This window comes from Rutidosis leptorrhynchoides, chromosome 7 (genome assembly GCF_046630445.1).
Source record: "Rutidosis leptorrhynchoides isolate AG116_Rl617_1_P2 chromosome 7, CSIRO_AGI_Rlap_v1, whole genome shotgun sequence".
Classification (NCBI taxonomy): domain Eukaryota; kingdom Viridiplantae; phylum Streptophyta; class Magnoliopsida; order Asterales; family Asteraceae; genus Rutidosis; species Rutidosis leptorrhynchoides.
The window spans coordinates 275,337,692-275,364,469 of record NC_092339.1 but is presented as its reverse complement, the minus strand read 5'-3'; the positions used below and the strand labels follow the sequence as shown (position 1 = coordinate 275,364,469).

General features: G+C 33.5%; 1 protein-coding gene across 1 annotated transcript in view; it reads left to right on the top strand.

Moving 5' to 3' along the window:
- The first annotated feature begins 9,174 nt into the window (after window positions 1-9,174).
- The window catches only part of LOC139860026 (uncharacterized), a 37,148-nt gene continuing 19,544 nt past the window's right edge, over window positions 9,175-26,778 (top strand). The window contains exon 1 of the mRNA XM_071848799.1: window positions 9,175-9,317. Within this exon, the coding sequence (XP_071704900.1) occupies window positions 9,175-9,317 (143 nt within the window). The remainder of the gene's footprint in view (window positions 9,318-26,778) is intronic.

Sequence of the window (26,778 nt, the reverse complement as noted above, 5' to 3'; positions counted from 1 at the left end):
GTTACATTGACCATATGGAGTGATATTGGAATGAACGTACGATTTAGTATAATATAATGACGCCAGGCCAGCGTGATTATATTGAAGTAAATCATGCAGAAGTTCAGATGTTACTACATAAGGAGTATGAAGTGATTCAAAGAAAATTTTAGTAGGAACCACTTGAGTATACGCATTATGGTCTGTTAGAGGTAAGGAAAGAATAACCACGTAGCTCAGATACTGTACAAGAAGGGCCTTGATTGCAGAATTGATAACTCGAAAATTTGTTATAGATATAGACACCCTGGACACTTAAGAAAAAGTTCTCAAATAGGAAAAACTTTGGACTTACTTGCGGTAGAGCAATCGTTATCTCAGCTATGGAGGCTCGCATGGATCCTGATGTTAGTTAGGGTACGTTTTGTCACAACGTTTTATTGTATCGAAGTTTTTTAATACTAGAGCGATAGAAACCTTATATCTAAGAACCTTAGTGTTATGACTAATAAGCCATTAACAACCATGAGAGTTAAGTATTTCTATAGAACAAGCTAATGGTAAGCTGGCAGAGATAGAGGAATAATTTGAGGTAGTACCTTAAAATTAACAGGTGGGTCATTTGGAAATGACCTCATGTCAACAAAACTTGGAAGTTTTAAAGAAGTAGTTGGAAAGGATTAGCTACCTACGCACAAGCAGATGTTATTTGAGAAGATAGATAGAATTTTTCACGGTAGTATGATTTGGTTGGAATGAACCTTAAGATTAACCTAACACCCATCAATTTGGGAAGCTTGATATAAAAGTTGGAATAGACTTTAGGATTAACCTAATACTCATCAAGTTAGGAAGCTTTGATGTAATAGTTGGAATGGACTGGCTTTCAAGGATGAAAGCGAAAGTTATTTATAGTGAGAAGATTATTCACATACCTCGCGAGAATGGTGAGCCATTAACAGTTTACGGGGAGAGAAGTAGCCCGAAGCTGAACCTTATTAGTTGCATGAAGGTACAAAAGGTCATGAGAAAAGAGCGTTTTGCTATTTTGGCACATGTGAAGAAATTGGAGACTGAGGAGAATATTGCTGAAGAACGCTTGAACATTCTCGTCTTTCGATTCAAGGTTAAAAAGACTGGACTCTGATATTTCACTGGAAGAATTTGGGTACCTAGTTATGGGGATTTATGAGGCCTTATTCTAGACAAGACCTATAAGTCACGGTATTTGATTCATCCCAGAGCTGGTAAGACGTACCATGATCTCAAGGAACAATATTGGTGGCCGAACCTTAAAAAGGACATTGCTACTTATGTTGGGAAGTGTCTGACTTGTTTCAAGGTCAAAGCCGAACACCAAAGGCCATCTGGGTTACTTCAACAACTCGAAATCCCACAATGGAAATGGGAAGGAATAACAATGAATTTCATCACGAAGCTACCGAAAACGGTAGGCGGTTATGACACTATCTGGGTTATTGTTGACCGTCTCACCAAAACTGCTCATTTTCTAACCATGAAAGAAACCGATACAATGGATAAACTTGCACAACGATACATAAAGGAAATTATACCCCGCCACTTCAGCCATTCAAATTCTATATTAAAGACTACCCAAGAATCTTATTTGATACTCATTCTTACGCGACTCTAAATCCTAACTTATTCTGAGAGATTTCTTATTTGATGATAATCACACCATCATCCTTCTTACTTCGATATTAGTCATACGAGTTCAAAATTTTCCAAAATCAATGGGTGGTTAATTCTCATCCTCATACTCTCCCATTCGAATCTCACTTATAAGCAACAACTTCACACTTAAGCATTTTTAGTCGAAGGACTTATGCCCTACTAATAGTCATCAACCACATTTAAATTCAACAGTTTTCATTATCTCGTGACATTGTTGCTCAAATATCACCCAAAAGTTTCAAAAAAAAAAAAATCTTTTACTCGATCCTCATCAATCTTTTTTCAAACTTGTAACCTCCGAAATATGAAAATTTTGTTTGCCAAAATTTTAAACACACTATTTTACTGTGCGATCCTCTAAAAGTTTTATAAAAATAAATTTATTTTATTGCCATTCGTACAAATTTTAGAAATCATATATGTTATATATAATAAAGTAAATAATTACTTATTTTTGACTATTACATATGAAATTTTACTTTCACTTTTACAAATCAATTCTTTTATTCAAAAGATATTTTACTTAGAATAGTACATGCTGTACATAACTCTAGTTTACTAAGAACTTCGTTTCTTTTCTTACATTGTCACCTTAAACGATTTCTATAAAATTTTCGTTGCTTGTTATATAGAATTTTTCGTGTTACTCGTATCCAAGTCATCATGAAGACTTTACAACCGTCGAAATCGGGAGATTCATGTGTGTGTGTGTGATAAAGGCACTTACTGCCACGTCATGCAGAGCCTGTGGGCATCCACTAACACTTAAACCATTTAAAATTATTGCGTTACCCCAGGGATCTTATTTACCACACCTATTGGAACGATGCTCTTTCTTACATAACTCTAAGTTCTGACTTATTCCAGGGGATTCTCATTATGTGATATTAACACCATCAGTATTCCGAATTTAATATTAGTCATAACCCGTTTGGCATTTTGCAAAGTCAAGAAGCGATTAACTTCTCGTCCTCATGCTCTATCCTTCATACCTCACTTTTTAGCAACGGCTTCGCACGTGAACATTTTTGGCCCAAAGACTTATGTCCTGATAATTAACAAAACTACATTTAGTTCATTAGTTTTCATTACCTAGTAACATGTCACCCGATGATTCAAAGATTTTTCACTCGATCTTTTTCAACTCGTAACCTCTGAAATACGAAAAACTATGTTTATCAAAATTTTTACACGTTTATTTGTGCGGTCCTCACGAGATTTATGGACAAATGAAAGTAATAAAATTTTTCTGTCACTTATGCGATTTATAAAACCATATATGTATGTATATAATTAAATTAATAAATTTACCCTTACTTATTTTGGTTAGTACGTACTAAGATATACCTTCAAATTATTTAAAAATCGCTCCTTTATTGAGTTGTTTAACTTAAGTCAAATAGTTTTGTGCAAAATGGTACACATTGTACATACTTCTAAATTTACCAGGAACTTCGTTCCTTTTATGTTGTCACATCAAACATTTAAAGGTTTTTCAAAACTTCCTTGGTTGATTTTATTAAAGGTTTTCGTAATAGACTACACCATGTATGGATCACACTTCTTCTCGCCCTCCGTTAGGGATAAAGCTTACCATTAAGATGGTTGTTAAAAACTCTTAAGCCACTTTGGATTGCAGTTTTATAAAATTTGTTAAGAACTCTTTGCGCTCATAAAATGTTCCTTTTTAAGGTTAGACATGGCAAAAAAGTGGGCCGATAAATCAGTTTTCTAGGGTACACTCAGTGGTCACCCTATGGTGGGAAAGGCACTAGGTGGGTTTCTACTCTCAATATTTCACGACTAATCGCAACAACCTCGTAAACATCATCTCTATGATTCAGTATGTTAAGGTACAAGAAATCATTTTTGAGATTCTTTTCACTTGGAGTAAACCATTCTTTATGACCAAGGATTCACGTATCTTCTCATCCGCATATCTCCTTAAGTATAAGGATAAATTCAGATCAACTCGTTCGTTGTATGGAGAGTTCACTCTCGTTCGGAGATCACACCTTTCGTGCGATTTTCTTTCAGAAATGTAATGTAAATTACTTTAAAAATCTATGAATCTTGTTATCCTCTTGGAAGGGACTACTTAAAACATCTATAACACTGATGTAGTTACTCTATATATTTCTTCCTTCGTTGGTTGCAACTATATGTTGTTCTAGTCGATGTTAACCATAACTTCAGCATGTAACTGAAAGCATATAGTTACATTATGGAACTGTGCTTTCGTTCCATCCAAGGATAAGTTCACATGCAGGATGTTAAACTGGGTGATTATCTTTCATTATTCGTTCAGACCGTCCTGAAGACACTATAAATAATTATGGCTTGCATTTCATGTAAGTCTGATTAGTCACTTTCAGCAAAAATTTCAATTCATTTATTCAAATCAAACGTTACTTAAATATCGGGTTCTTTATGCCTATGGTCTCCTTCCGAAATTAAGGAGTTAGTAAAATCCGTGGCTAACACTATCCAGACATCAAATAGCATGGTTGTGATCACCATGTTTTCCATTCTATCTGTCAGCTTTGTATTGCGACATGAGCGCTCAATGTTTTAGATGAGTTTGGTAACATTCATGATGCATTTCATGCATCCAGCTTACTGAAGATGCCTGTAAGGCTAAAAACATCATCTTTCCTTTTGTGAGAATATATTCAGATGACATATTTATGTTAACAAGAAACGAAATCAATTTGTTGATCTTAAGGTTAAGAGACTTAATTAATGGCATATACCTATTCTTACTTTTATGCGCCCAAGTACCTTTCAAGGTAAATAGCTCACTTCTGAACCCATGAGTCCCTCGGAACTTTGATACGCTCCTTCTTCTTCAAATTCGGTACCGTTGTTGGTCCCCCCTCAAAATTTCGGGATGAAATTCTCTTTAACAGGTGGGTAATGTAACGATCCGACTTTTTCAACTTATATTTTTGTGCTCTATACTTTCACGAATCTGCGTATATGTGCGTACTGATCTAGTTTATGCTCTGGGATCTTATTTCATGATAATTACATTCGTTAATTTCTTAAGATGTGCTATTAAGTGTTTAGTCACTTAACTTGATCCTCGAATGCTTTTACGACCGTTAGTGCCACTTGACGTTTTGAACGAGCTTCGTACTTTGTACACGTTTAACTTTTGTCATAATTGGACTTTTATGACTACTTGAAACTAATTGTTATTTTCTAATGACAATTACTTGGCTTATTGGTTGCTTAATTACGCTTAGTAATTTACTAACGCACACTAGTCAGTCTTAATGAACTTTTTACCTTAATGGACTTAGGCCCACCCTACTCTAGCTATTGGACTTTTAAGTTAGCCCAATTTAAATGGATTTATGACCCATTAAGATGTAGCACAAAAACCCATTAAGATGAGCCAACATACTAGCATTTTTGTTAACCATTACTACACATGTTGCATGGGGTCCCAACAACAAGCGCCAACTTTAGACCACCACCATGCAAAAAGAAAAAAGTTGTCCCCCCTTGTCCCCCATGATGCCTACGGTTTGGAGACACCCACCACCACCTCCACCACTATAAATATCAAGCCTCATTCTTCATTTCACACTTCAAGTCATTCTCATTTTTACACACACTTCCTCTCTAATTTTCTCTCTAGTCTTTCTCGCACTAAAATTGTAAGTTCTTGAATTTTCTTCTTCTTCTCTTTTTCTTCTTAATCACGACATCATCATCATCATCATGAGATCAAGCTTTTTAGCTTTTTGATCTTGTTATATCTTGTAGATTCAAACTTTGATTTGAATCCTTCAAGAACATGAAAGATTCAAGCTTTTTAGCTTTGAATCTTCATTACTTTGTTGGATCTAAGTTTTCTAGCTTATGATCTCTTTATTTTTGTTAAAAGATCAAAACTTGTGTTTATGATCTTCATGAAACTTGAAGATCTAACCTTTTACTTTAAAGATCTTCAAGAACATAAAAGATTCAAGCTTCCTAGCTTGGGATCTTCATTACTTTGATGGATCTAAGCTTTATAGCTTAAGATCACTTTGTTTTTACTAAAAGATCAAAACTTGTGTTTATGATCTTCATGAAACTTGAAGATCTAGCTTGTTGCTTTAAAGATCTTCAAGGACATAAAAGATTCAAGCTTTCTAGCTTTGAAATCTCATTATTATTATTAAGGGATCCAAGCTTTCTAGCTTAGGGTTTCATTACTTTGTTTAATCTAATTTATGCAACTTAAGGTCTTGCTTGTTTGATTAAAATAAAGTTGTAGCTTTAAATTTTAGAACTTGTATTTGTGTTAAGACTAAGAACATGATGTAACCTTGGTTCATCATCCATCTAAAACTCTTAAGTGAGTTGTATTTCTCCTTAGTCTTGACATGGTGTGTTGATGGTTGAAACTTGGTTAAAGTGATGCTAAAACATTAAAGAGTTGTACACTTGAAGCTTACACGCATCAAGGATAAGAACCGTGATGAGCATCAAGCACCAAGAAACCCACCGGAGCACTTGTTTTCTGTTTTTCAGGGTCTGATCAGACTCCTGGGACTTCTGGAAAGTTGAATTTCAGATAGTTCGGTTCGAGTAGCTAACTTTTCGTTTAAGACTCGCCTAAAATCCGATATACAGTTTAGGATTTATAGCCTTCCGAAAATCACTACGCCTTTGTAAGGACGTGCTGAAAATTCTGACCTACTCGCGCTTGAACCGTTGCCACGGTAAAACGACATCGAGTTAGGATCTGAAAATTGGACAACGGTAAGAGGACTCACATACGGAGCCTTGGCCACTAACCACGCATCTTTTCGGTTTGTATAGAGGTCGTAGCAGCTGTCCGAAATCAGCCTTTTGTTTCGATCTCTATTCTTGTTGAAAAATTACTTTATCTTTTACGAATGATGATGATGATGATGATGATACTTAAGACTTAACTTATTTACTTTTAAACTTTTAGGGACAATTTACTGACTTAGTAACCATTGACTTAGGTTGAGGACCTTTTGGATCGACCAACTTATTTGTTTGGACCGACTTACTACTTGCTTACATTTTCGTATCGATTTTACCACACATTCACTGTGAGTTATAGCTCCCTTTTTACTTTAACTATTTTTGGGACTGAGAATACATGCGCTTTTTATATTTTACATACTAGACACGAGTAATTAAACTTTATATATGTGTGGGTGACATAACGGCACAAAGATTCCCCTTAGCTCGGTAACGTTTAACTATTGGTTTATGAACCGGTAGACGCGAATCTTAGATATGGATTCATAGAGTTTGACATCCCCACTCGGGCTAGTCGCGCTAGCAGTCAACGGGTGTTTAATATTTCGTAAACATACGCACTCGCCAAGTGTACTTTTAGGGGGTGATATTTATTTTACGTTAAGTTAGTTACCGAGTGCCCACAGATAAGCATATAATTTATCATACGGATTTGAGATACTGTTTTGAATACGAAATCTCGTGGTCTACATTTACATTGTCGTTTACAAACAAACTATAGCTCACCAACATTCGTGTTGACTTTTTAAGCATGTTATTTCTCAGGTGCTTAGACGATTTGCTTCCGCTGTTATAGACTCGTTGTGTTAGACTTCTGCTGCATTGTTTAGAGATGTCTCAATCATGGAACTTTTACTTTGCATTCACAACTTATGTTACATTTGAACAATGGCTTTGTAATGACTTTTGTGTCACGTACTTATGTTAATGCTTTCTATTCGTAAAAGCACGTTATCTTTTGTAAAACATTTGATGTTGGTAAAGACGTCATCTTTTGTAAAACATTTGACGTTGGTAAAGATGTCAACTTTTGTAAAACATTTGACGTTGGTAAAAATGTCACCTTTTCATGAATGCAAAACTTGTTTTAAAACAGCATATAGTGTTGTAACCGTGTAAGGATCCTGTTGTTGATGATCGGTACACGTTGATTTTGTACGGTGCGTCATAAAATAGGTTATAGAAAGAGAAAGAGGAGGCTAATTATTTTCCACTATTTTAGACTTTTTCTCTATTCCACATTCATCATCAACATTAACAAAAAAACCGAACAAACAAAATAAATGTTGAAGGAATCAAATATCCACAAGCAATAAATATATTGAGGATAATACCCAAACACAATTTTCAGAATATTTGACCGATATTCACAATTTTATTTTAAATTAAATAAAAGAAACCCAATCTCCTTCACCTTCTTCCCAAAGTCCAGGTGAAATTAATAAATAAATAAACCCTAAAACACATAATGAAAGTGTATATATTAAAAAAACTACAATTAAATCAATATCTCCAACTAAACACCAAGAAACCACTGGTACCAATCACAAACTGGTGACCATGGTATACTTGAGTGACGGCGGTGAACATTATTCAAAGATCTGTGAATATTTTTTTTTTTTGATGATTGACATAAGAGGCTTTTTTTGGTTTTGATGAATAAAGATAAATAGATATAAATTAATTCAAAGATTTGTGAATAAATAAAGAAGAAGAAAATGATACAGAAAGAAGATGAGAGAAAAAAAAAAGAAAAGAAGATGGAGGGTAATGAAGGAAATTGATTGCAATACGGGTAGTGATCATATATGTAGTCACGCATATGTATTACACTAAAACTATAAAGACTGCGCAATAAACGTAAACTTACACACAATATTGCGCAATAATATACTTGTGTGTATGCCGCAATGTTTAAAAATCTTTTTGCGCAGTCCGCAAAGAATGAAAAACTATAAATAAAGGACTTAAGCTCTCATTTGAAGGTGGTTGACTCTTGGTTCTCAAACAGTACATTATTATTCATTCTCGTTCTAAAGTGACTTCAAACTAACTTCATATCAAGTTAAAGGTATAATGGAAGAGCAAGGCCGGGACAAGGTTATTGACCATTCGAAACGATATTTCGAATGGAAATCGATCATAAGGTCCCTTAAACTTCGAAAAAACTTCAAATCCCTTTGCACTCGACCTAAAATCAATAATCATAGTTGAATATTGACTCGATCAATTGGCGCCATTCGTGGTACCAATTAACGGATTAGCTTTTGAAAATTGACAAGTTTTACGTGTAAATGTCAATACTTGAAATCTCAAATTTTTTAGTGTTGCAGATTTTCATGTTTGAAAAAATGACAACAGTAACAGAACCGAAAATCGTAAGAAAAGCATAAATGCATCAGATGAATATGATTTTTGCTATCCGAGTTCATTTAACTTCAGAATGAATGTTGAACACACAAATGAAAATACAGAAACCTTAGCAGTTAGCGCGAATTTGTCTGAAAATTTGCAAGAAAAAGCTGCGAATGAGACTGAAAAAACAATGGAAAATAATGACAATCCTATGATTGATAATGTCAGCAAAGTTGTGCATAAAGATAGAGTTATAGCACAAAAATGAGTGTTTAACAATGTTGAGCGAGATAGTTCACTAAGAACATTTAAAAAATCAATATTGCCAATTGAGACGCAACAAAAACTACGAGAATGGGTTACAGGATCCTTTTAGGACCCAAGCACACATGGCCAGATGAAGAAAATGAACAAAATAAACAAAGGCCTGATTCGCTGCATATTGATAAAATATTTGCGGATGAAGAAACGCATGAAGCATTTGGATCACCTGTAGTGTAGGCGAAATCCGCGAAAGAACTAGCTTCAAAGCGGCCACAAATGAAAACAGCAATAAATGAACCTGAAATAATAGAAGTCACGCATGTCAAACGTAAGAAACAGAAATGTCAATGTTGCGAACTATTGAAACAGGTGAAACTTCTGTTCAAAATGACAAGGAAAAAGCGCAACAATTTTTGGCAAAAATGGTTAAAAAAATAGCTCCAGAAAAAATGACACATATATTTGATAAACCTGAATCAATTCAGCAAATGCTTGAAAGCTATTGTGCGGACCTGAAAAGCGTCCTAAAAAGCAGTAGAGTTTATTTCTACTACTAAAATTTTTTTCGTTCATCTATGAGATTATCCAATAACTGTACCACCAATCGTACCAACGTCTTTAGGAATCTATGCAGGACTCACAGATCCGCTAGATTTCCTACATAGTTTCGAAGGTGTGGTATTGGGATGAATCGGTAGCATGCCGTGTGTTTCCTATGGCTTTACAAGGATTAGCGTTAGAATGGTTTCACAACATAACTGCGCGAAGCATTACATGCTTCATTGATTTGCACGAAAAACTTCTGCTACAATACCAAAACTTATTGCCACAAAAGAAAATGCACATAGAATGCCATGACATCTATCAATGGAATAGAGAATAATTGGATGACATGCTCAAAATATTTACTTATGAATGCCAAAAAATTCCACATTTTGATGAAGATATGCGGTTAATCCACAAAAGCATCCAACTTTAGTGCGAAGATTGCGTAAAGATGTTCCAGAAACCTTTGCAAAAGTAATGCAAGAGGTATATGATTACATATGTTGCTGTGAAGATAGTAATGTGCCGCCAAGCTACAATTGGGGAAAAGATAAAGGGTGGCGAGATGATCATGATGTAGTGACCCGAACTTTTCCATGTTTATATATATATTAATTGAGATTGATATTTACATGACTAAATGTTTCCAATGTGTTAAGCAATCAAACTTGTTAAGACTTGATTAAATGAAATAAGTTTCATATAGACAATTGATCACCCAAGTTGACCGGCGATTCACGAACGTTACAAAATTGTAAAAACTACATGTTGTGGTATATATAGACATATATATATGGTTGACATAAGATTATGATGAGTAAGTATCTCACTAAATATATTAACAATGTGTGATATACATAAGAAATGAGATTACTAAGTTAAGAAACTCAAAATGATATATATAACGATTATCGTTATGATAACGTCTACTAAATACATATGTATCATATTAAGATATTGATACACTATATCTAACATGATAAAATGATATTTAAATATATCATTAAGTGTGTTAACAATGAACTACATATGTAAAAACAAGACTACTAACTCGAGAATTACGAAACGAGGCTTATATGTAACGATTATCGTTGTAACGATATTTTAATGTATATATCATATTAAATAATATTAATACATAATATCATGATAATATAATAATTTAACATCTCATTTGATATAATAAACATTGGGTTAACAACATTAATTGAGATCGTTAACTTAAAGGTTTCAAAACAACACTTACATGTAACGACTAACGAAGACTTAACGACTCCATTAGAATGTATATACATGTTATGTTTTGATATGTATTCTTACTGTGATGACCCGGAAATTTCTGACCAAATTTAAACTTAATCTTTGTATGATTAACATTTTTGACACGATAAGCAAAGTCTGTAAAACTGAATCTCAAAATTTTTGAACTACTTTCATATATTCAAATACCTTTCGGTTGTTCTTGACGATTCGCGAACAATTATATGTATATAGATACATATATATATATATATATACTATAACTTGAAAACGTAACATTGTATTAATTGTTTGATACCGTACATTAAACTTATTGGTTTAAATATTTATTTGAATATATATGATAAGTTGGAATATTAATTATATGAATAACTTGCGACGTATATTTAAAACGTGTTTATGAATGTCAAAAATATATATTAACTTGGTCATAAAACGATTTGTTATTATATATATATATATTAACAAATAGTGAGACAATGATTTATAGATGTAAATGACCAAAACACTCAAAAGTTTAAGATACACTTTGAATGATATAGTTTATTGATAATTTAAGACTATATTTTGACAAAGGTACGAGTCACAAAACGTAAATTGCGAGTTTTCTAAGCGTACAAAAATGCGTTCGAGAAACCGGAACCGGGACATAAGTCGAGTGACAACGTACGAGTCATCGGAACGAAAATTACAAGTCAACTATGCACGAGAATATAATATAATATATAATTAATTAATATAAATTATATAAATTATATATTAATAAATAAATATGTCGACAAACAAGAAAACAAAAGTTTGTGAGCTGGATCAGAGGGCCATGCGATCGCATGGCCTTGAAGCACAAATCCCATGCGATCGCATGGGGTGCTTTTTCAGAAAAGGTTCTATAAATTGCACGATTTCAGTTCAGTTTCCTCACACTCTTTTATATTACTCCGTATTACTTATATTAATTATTTAATTTAATTATTATTATTATTATTATTAATATTATTATTATTATTATTATTATTATTAATAATATTAAGATTAATATAGTTATTAATCTTATTATTATTAGTAGTATTAGTGTTATTTATACCTAAAATACTACGACGAAGTCATGAGCGTGACACTTTCAAAATGGGTTTTCAAGCGGGATAGAGCTAAGAAAATTATGGGTTATAGCTATGGAGATTATGGGTAATGTACGTGGGTATTATTGGCAAGTCAAACCTAGTGTTTATCATCTCCGTTACGTATACATACTTTCCTACAAAATTGAATCTCAAAATTGATACGTAAGCACTCATATTTTATCTTTTATATATTAATTGTGTATCCATGTCTAGTGCTCGAGTATATATATTTATACATGCTTGTATGCTAAATTTCGTCGTTAAACAGTTTATGATGAATCATGAATTAAATACATATATTACTGGTAAAAGGTATATGATATGCATGTTTTTGGAAAGCTGGCGAAAAATCAATGACTTTTCATTTAGATATCGAATAGTTTCGATGAACGGATTAAGAGATATGATCAACTGAATTATGATTGACGTTAATTGAAATTGCTTTTGAATCTGCAATAAAGATTTAAACAACTTGTTTACAAGATTGATAAAATGGATTTTTAAATATTACCAGCCGAGTAAATGAAATCTTATATAAGGCACGTCTCGTTTTGTTAAACTATTGTCAAAATTGACTTTTTGAAACGACTTTGGATAACTTTTGTATGTCGATCTCGAGCATTAGGATTGTGATACACTATGACCTGACCTAACTTGATAGACATTTATTTACCAACATATATTCTCTAGGTTGAGATCTACGGTTATTTGGTAATCCGAGTTTCGATCACATTTTGGTGAACGACTTTATATGCTGCTAAGGTGAGTTTCATACGATCCCTTTTACTCTCTACATTTTTGGGCTGAGAATACATGCAAATGCTTTATTAACCGATATACAATATTTATATGCGTGAGTTTCATAAGATCCCTTTTACTCTCTACATTTTTGGACTGAGAATACATGCAAATGCTTTATTAACCGATATACAATATTTATATGCGTGAGTTTCATTTGCTCCCTTTTTAATTGCTTTTGCAATATATATTTTTGGGCTGAGAATACATGCACTTTATTTTAAACGCAATGGATACAAGTACATACTAAATTCTACACTGAGTTTGAACCGAAAATCCCTTAGCTTTGGTAACTGTTAACTGCCAGTTATAAGAACTGGTGGGCGCGAGTAGTAGTATATGGATTCATAGGGCTTGATATCCCCGTCCGAGCTAGAGCACTAGCCTTTTAACGGACGTATGCTATTTGAGAAGCGTACACGTTGGTTTACGTGTATTATTAAGATGATTATACAAAGGGTACAAATTATATATACGTTAAGTTTAGTTACCAGGGTGCTCAATTTTGTAGAATATTTTGATAAACGTTTCTGGATGAAACAACTGAAATCTTGTGATCCACTTATATATACAGATTATGCGAAACACTAAAACTATGAACTCACCAACCTTTGTGTTGACACTTGTTAGTATGTTTATTCTCAGGTTTCCTAGAAGTCTTCCGCTGTTTGCTTATATGATAGACAAGCTATGTGCATGGAGTCTTACATGGCATATTTTTCAAGAAAACGTTGCATTCACCAAATCATCACCATGTATCTTATTTTGACTGCATTGTCAACGGAAGTACTATTGTAAACTATTATTTACAGTGATTGTCTATATGTAGAAATCATCAGATGTCGAAAACCTTTGATTTAAATATTCATATTTGGTTTGCCTTTTCAAAAGAATGCAATGTTTATAAAACGTATCATATAGAGGTCAAATACCTCGCAATGAAATCGATGAATGACGTGTTCGTCCATATAGATTTGGAGCGATCGTCACAGTTGGTATCAGAGCGTTGGTCCTAGCGAACCAGGTCTTGCATGAGTGTGTCTAACTGATAGTTGTTAGGATGCATTAGTAAGTCTGGACTTCGACCGTGTCTGCATGTCAAAAGTTTTGCTTATCATTTTTTTGTCGGAAATTACCTGCTTATCATTCCTAGTCTAGACACATTTTACTGCACTGATTGCATGAATAGTGTATAGACAAAATTCATATCTTAGCGTATCTGTTACTGTAAACTTTTCCTGACATCTTCCAAAAATTTCTCCGTGATTTATGGAATTTGGTATTATATATACATATGTAAATTATGTATTGAAGAATACCAAACTACATTCTATAATCTAATTCATATAAAAAAAATCATCTCCCTAATTATACAAGATGGATCCCGTATCTAGTTCAAATTCCTTAAACTCTGACAGCTATTCCGATATGGATATTCACCTGAATTCCGAAGACAGTGTAACCGGAATGGATCAACCAATTAGCCATCATCTATTCTGGATGAATTGGGGATAGGTTCGTAGCCTACTTAATTATTGGAGACAAGAAGAAGGCGATCCCTTCCATCCACCACATTGCCCTCTTGGCGAAGAAGCTGAAGCACTTACCGGCGAACCTGTTCGTAATACCATTTTCTCTCTCATCTCCAGAATATCTCGTCATGATCATATACTCTCTCAAATTCTGGATCTTATTCATCCGCTCGTTCGAACCGCCAATCATCCCGGTGTAGTAGAAGAAGTTAACGAGCTTCGCGCTCGGGTAGTGGCTTTGGAGAATATGGTGCAAAGGTTACAAGCACCAGTAGAATCTCCGGCATCAACAGTACCACCGACAACAACACCAACAGTACCATTACTACCACCAACAACATCCGCAACGCAAGCCTCAACATCACTATATGTACTTTGAACATCAACGTCATACGCATCGTAGTTACCAAGAAATACCAGCAACAATAACCGATGAAGTATTAACTTATTTCCCCTGAAGAAATTTTATGTATATTTAATATATATGAATTTTGAAATCAAAATAAATCTTTTCGTACTAAGCTATTACGTGTGAATCTTAACTGGTAAGTACTACTCGGTTAGTTCATATTACTAATATGCAATGATGTACATCCTTCCTTAACAACTTAACCATTATTAACTACAATCTCTGTTTCAACTTAATGAATTCCATTTCATAATAAACCAAGTGTATTATTCAATTACATAATTGATTTTACATTTTCATTTTCGATATACTCGAAACTTTCCAGAAAACATCATCTGTGCCTTGTAAGGTTCACAAAGATTCCACAAGCATCAACATCCTTCACCAAGAAATAAGAATAAATAATGGAGTATCGATTACATTAGCGAAATACTCCGCAAAGATTATGTAATCTTTAATGTTTTAGAGATTAATCATTTCTAAGTCAAGTCGAAAATCAAATGAGCTTAATATGATATTAACTCATTAAATCTGTATTAGATTTGAAAAAAAAAATATGCATACATATATTTTCATAAAGACGGTAATAAAAAAATCTTTTGTACAAAGTATTAATTGTGAAATCTTTAACGGGTAGGTACTACTCGAGAAATATTTAAGTTCACAATTAATATGTTACACTGTACATTCATCAATTTTGATTCAAAAATCATTAACTATACTCACTATTCTCACAATGATACACAATCATTTCATACAAATTCAATCACATATTCTGATATCGACGGATCAGAATCCAAGCCATAACTCTGAACCGGTGACATCATTCTTAGATCTCTACATCTTTCAAAGCTATATTTTGACTTCAAAACTATGCAAGATCCTTTAAAATTGTTTTTACCGAAAATAACCTTGCAATTCCTTTTCAAAGTATCCAGTATTATCAACCATTCAACCAGTCAACGACGACCTTTCAGACTTGTAATTTTGGCATATACGTTTTCGTTACTGGGGAACCTTTCATGTTCCACCACATTAGCAGTAAATTTACCAACAACTTCATTGATCTTTGACCTTCTGAAAAATCCTTATACTCATTGAAACTGTATCATGTACTCATCCACATCATGTAACGGCAATTGCCATACCAACTATCGGGAATTAGCAATCAGTATTTTGAAATCTTGTAGCACGTCTACGCCAACAGTTATATGTGTACATATAACGTCTACCTCCTGGACTTACATACTTCGAATGTGAAGTTTCCGAAAAACACCCCAAACTACGAAACTAGTTCTCCGAATTTTGGAAAAATGTTGATGAAGCAGCAAAAACTGTAAACGACCTTAACAGTCAAAAGTTTGATGATAAAGAATAGTATGGTGGTAAAGCTGAGAAAAAGAGAAAGTTTAGAACTGGAAAACGGATTGAGCAAAATATGAAAGAGGCTGTGGATAAATCACAAGGACGAAACCTGTCTTCAAAGAATCCAAATGATTCAGTATCTGCTGAAGCCATTAACGAATACCTTGCTTCCAAATCTAAACCCTTGCGGACAATATTCTTCATCATCCTCTGATATTAGAAATTCTAAGATATCGTCGCATCTTTCATTATAAATATCCTCCATATTTCTGGAGATAATTTCATAATCATTCGTATCGGAAATCAACTTTCTCCTTGCGATATCTGTGTTACATCATAAAAGAAACTATTTTAGTTTCTAAATTCTAAAACTTTCAAGTTTAAAATATGAATATTTTGGAAATGGTGTTGGGAGCTGAAGCATGAGTTAGTATAATATAATGACGCTTGATCAACGTGATTATATTACAGTAAGTCATGCTGAGTTTCTAATGGAACATGATAAAAGTTCACAGATCATACCCTCATCATGAACCATGTTACATAACTCTTTCATTCTATTTAACCTCTAAACATATCAAGAAAATATTTTTCTTGATGATTCGGTCTTTTCCAGATATTCTGGTAATTTGACAAATCAATATTGTGCCATTACAATTTCTTTCTTAGAACATTAACTATGTTCATTTCAAAATGAATAGCTACGAATTCTGAACCATTATTCGCTTGACTTAAAGTCGGGAAGAGAAAACGAAAGCATGAAGCTCCAAAATATAATGGAAAATATGAAGCCCGAAAACAACCCCGAAATTACAAACCGTGTATATCAATGCGTATAGCAATATAAAGACACGGGAGAATGAAAAACAATATAACCCCAAGGTAATAGTAGAAGAAGATAACCTCCTCTGGTGGCAGATGAAAAAGAAGAATGAATGATATGATAGCCAAGAAAATATCAAGAATCAGAACTGGATGAAGCATTTTCACAAATCTTTTGTAAGTATGAAATAAGGAAGAAGATTATAGGAATGGTGAAAATAAATGAAACGGAAGTGATCAATTTATAAGCGAAATATCAGACATAGCAATCGAGGCAGATTACGTATTTAATCAAAGAAAATCCTAATTTCCGCAAATTCTGAAGAATCAAATCTTATTTAGATTATGAAGATTTTCTATTCCTTAAAATCCGGAAATCAATTGTTACTAAATCAAGAGATAAGACGCATCTCTATTCTCCATTTTACTTGATTACGATAACTTCTCTCATACGCTTCGAGTAAGTGGATTGTTGTATCTATATTATTCAAACGTGATAAAACTCTAGTTATCGACTCATATTCGTCATGAAAATATTTTTATTGTTAGCCATGACGACCTCACTGAAATTTCGGGACGAAATTTCTTTAATGGGTAGGTACTGTGATGACCCGGAAATTTCTGACCAAATTTAAACTTAATCTTTGTATGATTAACATTTTTGACACGATAAGCAAAGTCTGTAAAACTGAATCTCAAAATTTTTGAACTACTTTCATATATTCAAATACCTTTCGGTTGTTCTTGACGATTCGCGAACAATTATATGTATATAGATACATATATATATATATACTATAACTTGAAAACGTAACATTGTATTAATTGTTTGATACCGTACATTAAACTTATTGGTTTAAATATTTATTTGAATATATATGATAAGTTGGAATATTAATTATATGAATAACTTGCGACGTATATTTTAAACGTGTTTATGAATGTTAAAAATATATATTAACTTGGTCATAAAACAATTTGTTATTATATATATATATATATATATATATATATATATATATATATATATATATATATATATATATATATATATATATATATATATATATATATATATATTAACAAATAGTGAGACAATGATTTATAGATGTAAATGACCAAAACACTCAAAAGTTTAAGATACACTTTGAATGATATAGTTTATTGATAATTTAAGACTATATTTTGACAAAGGTACGAGTCACAAAACGTAAATTGCGAGTTTTCTAAGCGTACAAAAATGCGTTAGAGAAACCGGAACCGGGACATAAGTCGAGTGACAACGTACGAGTCATCGGAATGAAAATTACAAGTCAACTATGCACGAGAATATAATATAATATATAATTAATTAATATAAATTATATAAATTATATATTAATAAATAAATATGTCGACAAACAAGAAAACAAAAGTTTGTGAGCTGGATCAGAGGGCCATGCGATCGCATGGCCTTGAAGCACAAATCCCATGCGATCGCATGGGGTGCTTTTTCAGAAAAGGTTCTATAAATTGCACGATTTCAGTTTAGTTTCCTCACACTCTTTTATATTACTCCGTATTACTTATATTAATTATTTAATTTAATTATTATTATTATTATTATTAATATTAATATTATTATTATTATTATTATTATTATTATTAATATTAAGATTAATATAGTTATTAATCTTATTATTATTAGTAGTATTAGTGTTATTTATACCTAAAATACTACGACGAAGTCATGAGCGTGACACTTTCAAAATGGGTTTTCAAGCGGGATAGAGCTAAGGAAATTATGGGTTATAGCTATGGAGATTATGGGTAATGTACGTGGGTATTATTGGCAAGTCAAACCTAGTGTTTATCATCTCCGTTACGTCTACATACTTTCCTACAAAATTGAATCTCAAAATTGATACGTAAGCACTCATATTTTATCTTTTATATATTAATTGTGTATCCATGTCTAGTGCTCGAGTATATATATTTATACATGCTTGTATGCTAAATTTCGTCGTTAAACAGTTTATGATGAATCATGAATTAAATACATATATTACTGGTAAAAGGTATATGATATGCATGTTTTTGGAAAGCTGGCAAAAAATCAATGACTTTTCATTTAGATATCGAATAGTTTCGATGAACGGATTAAGAGATATGATCAACTGAATTATGATTGACGTTAATTGAAATTGCTTTTGAATCTGCAATAAAGATTTAAACAACTTGTTTACAAGATTGATAAAATGGATTTTTAAATATTACCAGCCGAGTAAATGAAATCTTATATAAGGCACGTCTCGTTTTGTTAAACTATTGTCAAAATTGACTTTTTGAAACGACTTTGGATAACTTTTGTATGTCGATCTCGAGCATTAGGATTGTGATACACTATGACCTGACCTAACTTGATAGACATTTATTTACCAACATATATTCTCTAGGTTGAGATCTACGGTTATTTGGTAATCCGAGTTTCGATCACATTTTGGTGAACGACTTTATATGCTGCTAAGGTGAGTTTCATACGATCCCTTTTACTCTCTACATTTTTGGGCTGAGAATACATGCAAATGCTTTATTAACCGATATACAATATTTATATGCGTGAGTTTCATAAGATCCCTTTTACTCTCTACATTTTTGGACTGAGAATACATGCAAATGCTTTATTAACCGATATACAATATTTATATGCGTGAGTTTCATTTGCTCCCTTTTTAATTGCTTTTGCAATATATATTTTTGGGCTGAGAATACATGCACTTTATTTTAAACGCAATGGATACAAGTACATACTAAATTCTACACTGAGTTTGAACCGAAAATCCCTTAGCTTTGGTAACTGTTAACTGCCAGTTATAAGAACTGGTGGGCGCGAGTAGTAGTATATGGATCCATAGGGCTTGATATCCCCGTCCGAGCTAGAGCACTAGCCTTTTAACGGACGTATGCTATTTGAGAAACGTACACGTTGGTTTACGTGTATTATTAAGATGATTATACAAAGGGTACAAATTATATATACGTTAAGTTTAGTTACCAGGGTGCTCAATTTTGTAGAATATTTTGATAAACGTTTCTGGATGAAACAACTGAAATCTTGTGATCCACTTATATATACAGATTATGCGAAACACTAAAACTATGAACTCACCAACCTTTGTGTTGACACTTGTTAGTATGTTTATTCTCAGGTTTCCTAGAAGTCTTCCACTGTTTGCTTATATGATAGACAAGCTATGTGCATGGAGTCTTACATGGCATATTTTTCAAGAAAACGTTGCATTCACCAAATCATCACCATGTATCTTATTTTGACTGCATTGTCAACGGAAGTACTGTTGTAAACTATTATTTACAGTGATTGTCTATATGTAGAAATCATCAGATGTCGAAAACCTTTGATTTAAATATTCATATTTGGTTTGCCTTTTCAAAAGAATGCAATGTTTATAAAACGTATCATATAGAGGTCAAATACCTCGCAATGAAATCGATGAATGACGTGTTCGTCCATATAGATTTGGAGCGATCGTCACACTTACACTTTTGAAAAACTTCAAGACACATATCAAAGTACTTCTACTTAACAAAAATGCTTACAATTACATCCTCGTTCAGTTTCATCAACAATTCTACTCGTATGCACCCGTATTCGTACTCGTACAATACACAGCTTTTAGATGTATTTACTATTGGTATATACACTCCAATGATCAGCTCTTAGTAGCCCATGTGAGTCACCTAACACAAGTGGAAACCATCATTTGGAAACTAGCATGAAATATCTCATAAAATTACAAAAATATTAGTAATCATTCATGACTTATTTACATGAAAACAAAATTACATATCCTTTATATCTAATCCATATACCAACAACCAAAAACACCTACAAACACTTTTATTCTTCAATTTTCTTCATCTAATTGATCTCTCTCAAGTTCCATCTTCAATTTCTAAGTGATCTTCATAAATTCCATAAGTATAGTTTCATAAAAATCAAGAATACTACCAAGTTTGCAAGTTTACTTCCAAGCTTTCTAATCCATTCCAAGTAATCATCTAAGATCAAGGAACCTTTGTTATTTACAGTAGGTTATCTTTCTAATTTAAGGTAATATTCATATACAAACTTTGATTCAATTTCTACAACTATAACAATCTTATTTCGAGTGAAAATCTTACTTGAACTGTTTTCGTGTCATGATTCTGCTTCAAGAACTTTCAAGCCATCGAAGGATCCTTTGAAGCTAGAATCCATTTTTCTCATTTCCAGTAGTTTTATCTAGAAAACTTGAGGTAGTAATGATATTCATAACATCATTCGATTCATACATATAAAGCTATCTTATTCGAAGGTTTAAACTTGTAATCACTAGAACATTGTTTAGTTAATTCTAAACTTGTTCGCAAACAAAAGTTAATCCTTCTAACTTGAATTTTAAAATCAACTAAACACATGTTCTATATCTATATGATATTCTAACTTAATGATTTAAAACCTGGAAACACGATGAACACCATAAAATCATATATACGCCGTCGTAGTGAAACCGGAGGCTGTTTTGGTTTGGATAATTAAAAACTATGATAAACTTTGATTTAAAAGTTGTTCTTCTGGGAAAATGATTTTTCATATGAACATGAAACTGTATCCAAAAATCTTGGTTAAACTCAAAGTGAAAGTATGTTTTTCAAAATGGTCATCAAGATGTCGTTCTTTCGACGGAAATGACTACCTCTTTAGTAATTGACATGTAACTTAAATTTCTGACTATAAACCTATACTTTTTCTGTTTGGATTCTTAAATTAGAGTTCAATATGAAATCATAGCAATTTGATTCACTCAAAACGGATTTAAAATGAAGAAGTTATGGGTAAAACAAGATTGGATATTTTTGATCTTTTTAGCTACGAGAAATGTTTAACAAATCTATACAAATCATATTCTAGCTAACTTATATTGTATTATATATGTATTCGAATATATTATGTAATCTTGGGATACCATAGACAAGTATGCAAATGTTTTGACATATCATATCGACCCATGTATATATATTATTTGGAACAACCATAGACACTCTATATGCAGTAATGTTGGAGTTAGCTATACAGGGTTAAGGTTGATTCCAAAAATATATATACTTTGAGTTGTGATCTAGCCTGAGACATGTATACACTGGGTCGTGAATTGATTCAAGATAATATATATTGATTTATTTCTGTACATCTAACTGTGGACAACTAGTTGTAGGTTACTAACGAGGACAGCTGACTTAATACACTCAAATATTTAAAACATAATAAAAATGGTTGTAATTATATTTTGATCATACTTTGATATATATGTACATATTTGTATAGGTTCGTGAATCGATCCGTGGCCAAGTCTTATTTCCGAGGAAGGAAATATCTGTGAAAGTGAGTTATAGTCCCACTTTTAAAATCTAATATTTTTGGGATGAGAATACATGCAGGTTTTATAAATGATTTACAAAATAGACACAAGTACGTGAAACTACATTCTATGGTTGAATTATCGAAATCGAATATGCCCTTTTTTTATTAAGTCTGGTAATCTAAGAATTAGGGAACAGACACCCTAATTGACGTGAATCCTAAAGATAGATCTATTGGGCCTAACAAACCCCATCCAAAGTACCGGATGCTTTAGTACTTCGAAATTTATATCATATCCGAAGGGTGTTCCGGAATGATGGGGATATTCTTATATATGCATCTTGTTAATGTCGGTTACCAGGTGTTCACCATATGAATGATTTTTATCTCTATGTATGGGATGTGTATTGAAATATGAAATCTTGTGGTCTATTGTTATGATTTGATATATATAGGTTAAACCTATAACTCACCAACATTTTTGTTGACGTTTAAAGCATGTTTATTCTCAGGTGAATATTAAGAGCTTCCGCTGTTGCATACTAAAATAAGGGCAAGATTTGGAGTCCATGTTTGTATGATATTGTGTAAAAACTGCATTCAAGAAACATATGTCAATGTAATATATTTCTATTGTAAACCATTATGTAATGGTCGTGTGTAAACAGTATATTTTAGATTATCATTATTTGATAATCTACGTAATGTTTTTAAAATCTTTATTGATAAAATAAAGGTTATGGTTGTTTTAAAAATGAATGTAGTCTTTGAAAAACGTCTCATATAGTGGTGTTTCCGCTAAGGAAGCAAAATATTGGGAAAATTACCAATTTTCCAATGAATCGGATCCTGATGAGGATTCCGATGATGTTATAAAAATTACCCCGACCCAATTTAATGAGGCAAAAGAAAATAATAAGGGAAAAGGCATCAAAATAGAGAAATCTGATTCCGACCCCGATGAACTTTATATGTACCGTCAACACCCGTATTTTCAATATCGTGACAATAACCCGGGAACCTCTAAACCACCAGGTTTTTCTAAACCAATGTGGAAAACGACGACTCGTATTAGAGGAACATCATATATCCCTAGAAGATTAGGAAAAAGAACCAAGTCCGAAGAAGAAGAAACCAGTGATTCAGATTAGAGGGGTGTGAGCATGTTGTGTAATAAATGTATTGTAGTGTGCTTGTACTTTTATGTTCTATGTAAAAATTGCTTGTATTATTTGTTATTACGAATCTAATCCTTGTCTATTTTATAGTATAAAACCAAAATGGACGTTAAGGGTAGACAACCGAATATTTTAGAAGACCTACCAGAGGATATGATTGAGGAAATCTTGTCTAGAGCCGGTCAGAATTCATCAGCACATTTAGTTATGGCGAAATTAACTTGTCAAACATTTGAAAGACTTTCCAGAAATGCCTTAGTTTATAAAAGGCTTTCCTTTGATAGGTGGGGTATATCACATTGGGGAGACTTTAAGTTACGCCGTGTTTTCTTTAAAGCATTAAATGCGGGGAACCCAAATGCAATTTTACACTACGGGTTAAGAACCTATTTTGACTCAACATATCCCAACATAGGATTTCGTGAATTAGAAAGAGCTTTTAACATGCAACATAAAGAAGCATGTTATGCTTACGGGTTAGTGATGTTCGCTTCTTACCAAAGTGAGAAAAAGAACATCGGATTGCAGCTTTTAAATAAAACTTTCCCACAAGTGACAGATTCAGTAGTTGGGGTGAGAAACAAGGTTTTTAGATTATTACGGGGCTGTTGGACATTACGAAACCCTCGTCCTTTTGACGACATTACAACATGCTGCCTAGCTAATGGTCATAACGGTTATTTTCCACAAGACCAAGGATGGGAAGTCGTCTTAGTAAAACCAGAATGCATGAATTGTTTATGGACTTATGAATTACGTGTCTTTATTTCCTTTGCTGAACAACTTGCGTATTAACTAGATTTATCTTTAAAACTATCATGTATCATAGTGTACTATATTTCATGTTATATGTAATATAGCGAAGTTGTAAGTTTGAAGAATATTTGTATGTGATATATTATTATAATCAGTTTTTCATATGGAATTGTAATAGTTGAATTGTATATTAGCTACTAAGTATGAACTTAACGGGTAGGTAGTACCCGAATTTAAACTTATAAAACGCTAATATGAAGAAAAAACTTTTATAAATGAGTTCATATTATGCTACGAGATACTATTGACTACTCTTAATATTCTGTATGATTAAATTATTTCATTTGACTATTTTGAAGGAAATGGCACCGACTACTCGACACACCTTGAATATGAGCGAAGAGGAATTTCGTGCCTTTCTTGCTTCAAACATAGCCGCAGTACAGGCCGCGCTACATACCAACAATAACTCTGAATCTAGCAATACAACTAACGGCGCAAGAAATCGTGTAGGATGCTCCTACAAGGAATTCACTGCCTGCAAACCTTCAGAATTTGATGGGACCGAAGGACCAATCGGATTAAAATGGTGGACCGAGAAAGTTGAATCGGTTTTTCCATAAGTAAGTGTGCTGAAGGAGACAAAGTGAAGTACGCTACGCATACCTTCACAGGTATTGCGTTAACATGGTGGAATACCTATCTAGAGCAAGTGGGACAAGATGCTGCTTACGCGCTACCGTGGTCAGCATTCAAGCACTTGATGAACGAGAAGTACCGTCCCAGAACCGAGGTCAATAAGCTCAAGTCAGAACTTAGAGGGTTACGAACACAGGGATTCGATATTACTTCGTACGAAAGACGATTCACAGAATTGTGCCTATTGTGTTCGAGAGCGTTCGAAGATGAGGAAGAGAAGATCGACGCGTTTGTGAAAGGGTTACCGGAGAGAATCCAAGAAGATATAAGTTCACACGAGCCTGCCTCCATACAAAAGGCATGTAGAATGGCTCACAAACTAGTGAACCAGATTGAGGGAAGAATTAAAGAACAGGCGGCCGAAGAGGCCAACGTGAAGTTAGTCAAAAGAAAGTGGGAGGAAAACGGTGATAAGAGTTACCAAAACAACAACAACTATCCCAACAATCGCAACATCAATCGCAACTACAACAAACGGTACAACAACAACAACAACTACAACAATCATCCCAACAACAATAACAACCGCAACAACAACAATCAGAAGCAGCTATGCCAAAGGTGTGAAAAGTATCACTCGGGGTTCTGCACCAAATTTTGCAACAAGTGTAAAAGAAATGGTCATAGCGCGGCGAAGTGTGAGGTTTAAGGACCAGGGTTTAATAGAACGAAAGGAACAAATGGTGTCGGAACGAGTAATGGCAGAGCAAGTAGTGTCGGAGCAAGTTATGCCAATGTAGTTTGTTATAAATACGGAAAACCGGGCCACATTATTAGAAATTGCCCGAACCAGGAGAACACGAATGGACAAGGCCGCAGAAGAGTTTTCAATATTAATGCGGCAGAGGCACAGGAAGACCCGAAGCTTGTTACGGGTACGTTTCTTATTGACAATAAATCTGCTTACGTTTTATTTGATTCGGGTGCGGATAGAAGCTATATGAGTAGAGATTTTTGTGCTAAATTAAGTTGTCCATTGACGCCATTGGATAGTAAATTTTTACTCGAATTAGCAAACGGTAAATTAATTTCAGCAGATTATATATGCCGGAATCGAGAAATTAAACTGGGTAGCGAAATATTTAAGATTGATTTGATACCAGTAGAGTTAGGGAGTTTTGATGTAATAGTTGGCATGGACTGGCTGAAGGAGATGAAAGCAGAGATCGTATGTTACAAAAATGCAATTCGCATTGTACGAGAAGAAGGAGAACCCTTAATGGTTTACGGAGAAAAGGGCAACACGAAGCTACATCTTATTAGTAATTTGAAGGCATAAAAACTAATAAGGAAAGGTTGCTATGCTGTTCTAGCACACGTCGAGAAAGTACAAACTGAAGAAAAGAGCATCAATGATGTTCCCGTCGTAAAAGAATTTCCCGATGTATTTCCGAAAGAATTACCGGGACTACCTCCACATCGATCTGTTGAATTTCAAATAGATCATGTACCAGGAGCTGCACCAATAGCTCGTGCTCCTTACAGACTCGCACCCAGCGAGATGAAAGAACTGCAAAGCCAACTGCAAGAACTATTAGAACGTGGTTTCATTCGACCAAGCACATCACCATGGGGAGCTCCTGTTTTGTTTGTCAAGAAGAATGATGGTACATTTAGGTTGTGTATTGACTACAGAGAGTTGAATAAACTTACCATCAAAAACCGTTATCCACTGCCGAGAATTGACGACTTATTTGATCAACTACAAGGCTCGTCGGTTTATTCGAAAATCGATTTACGTTCTGGATATCATCAAATGCGAGTAAAGGAGGATGATATTCCAAAAACTGCTTTTAGGACGCGTTAT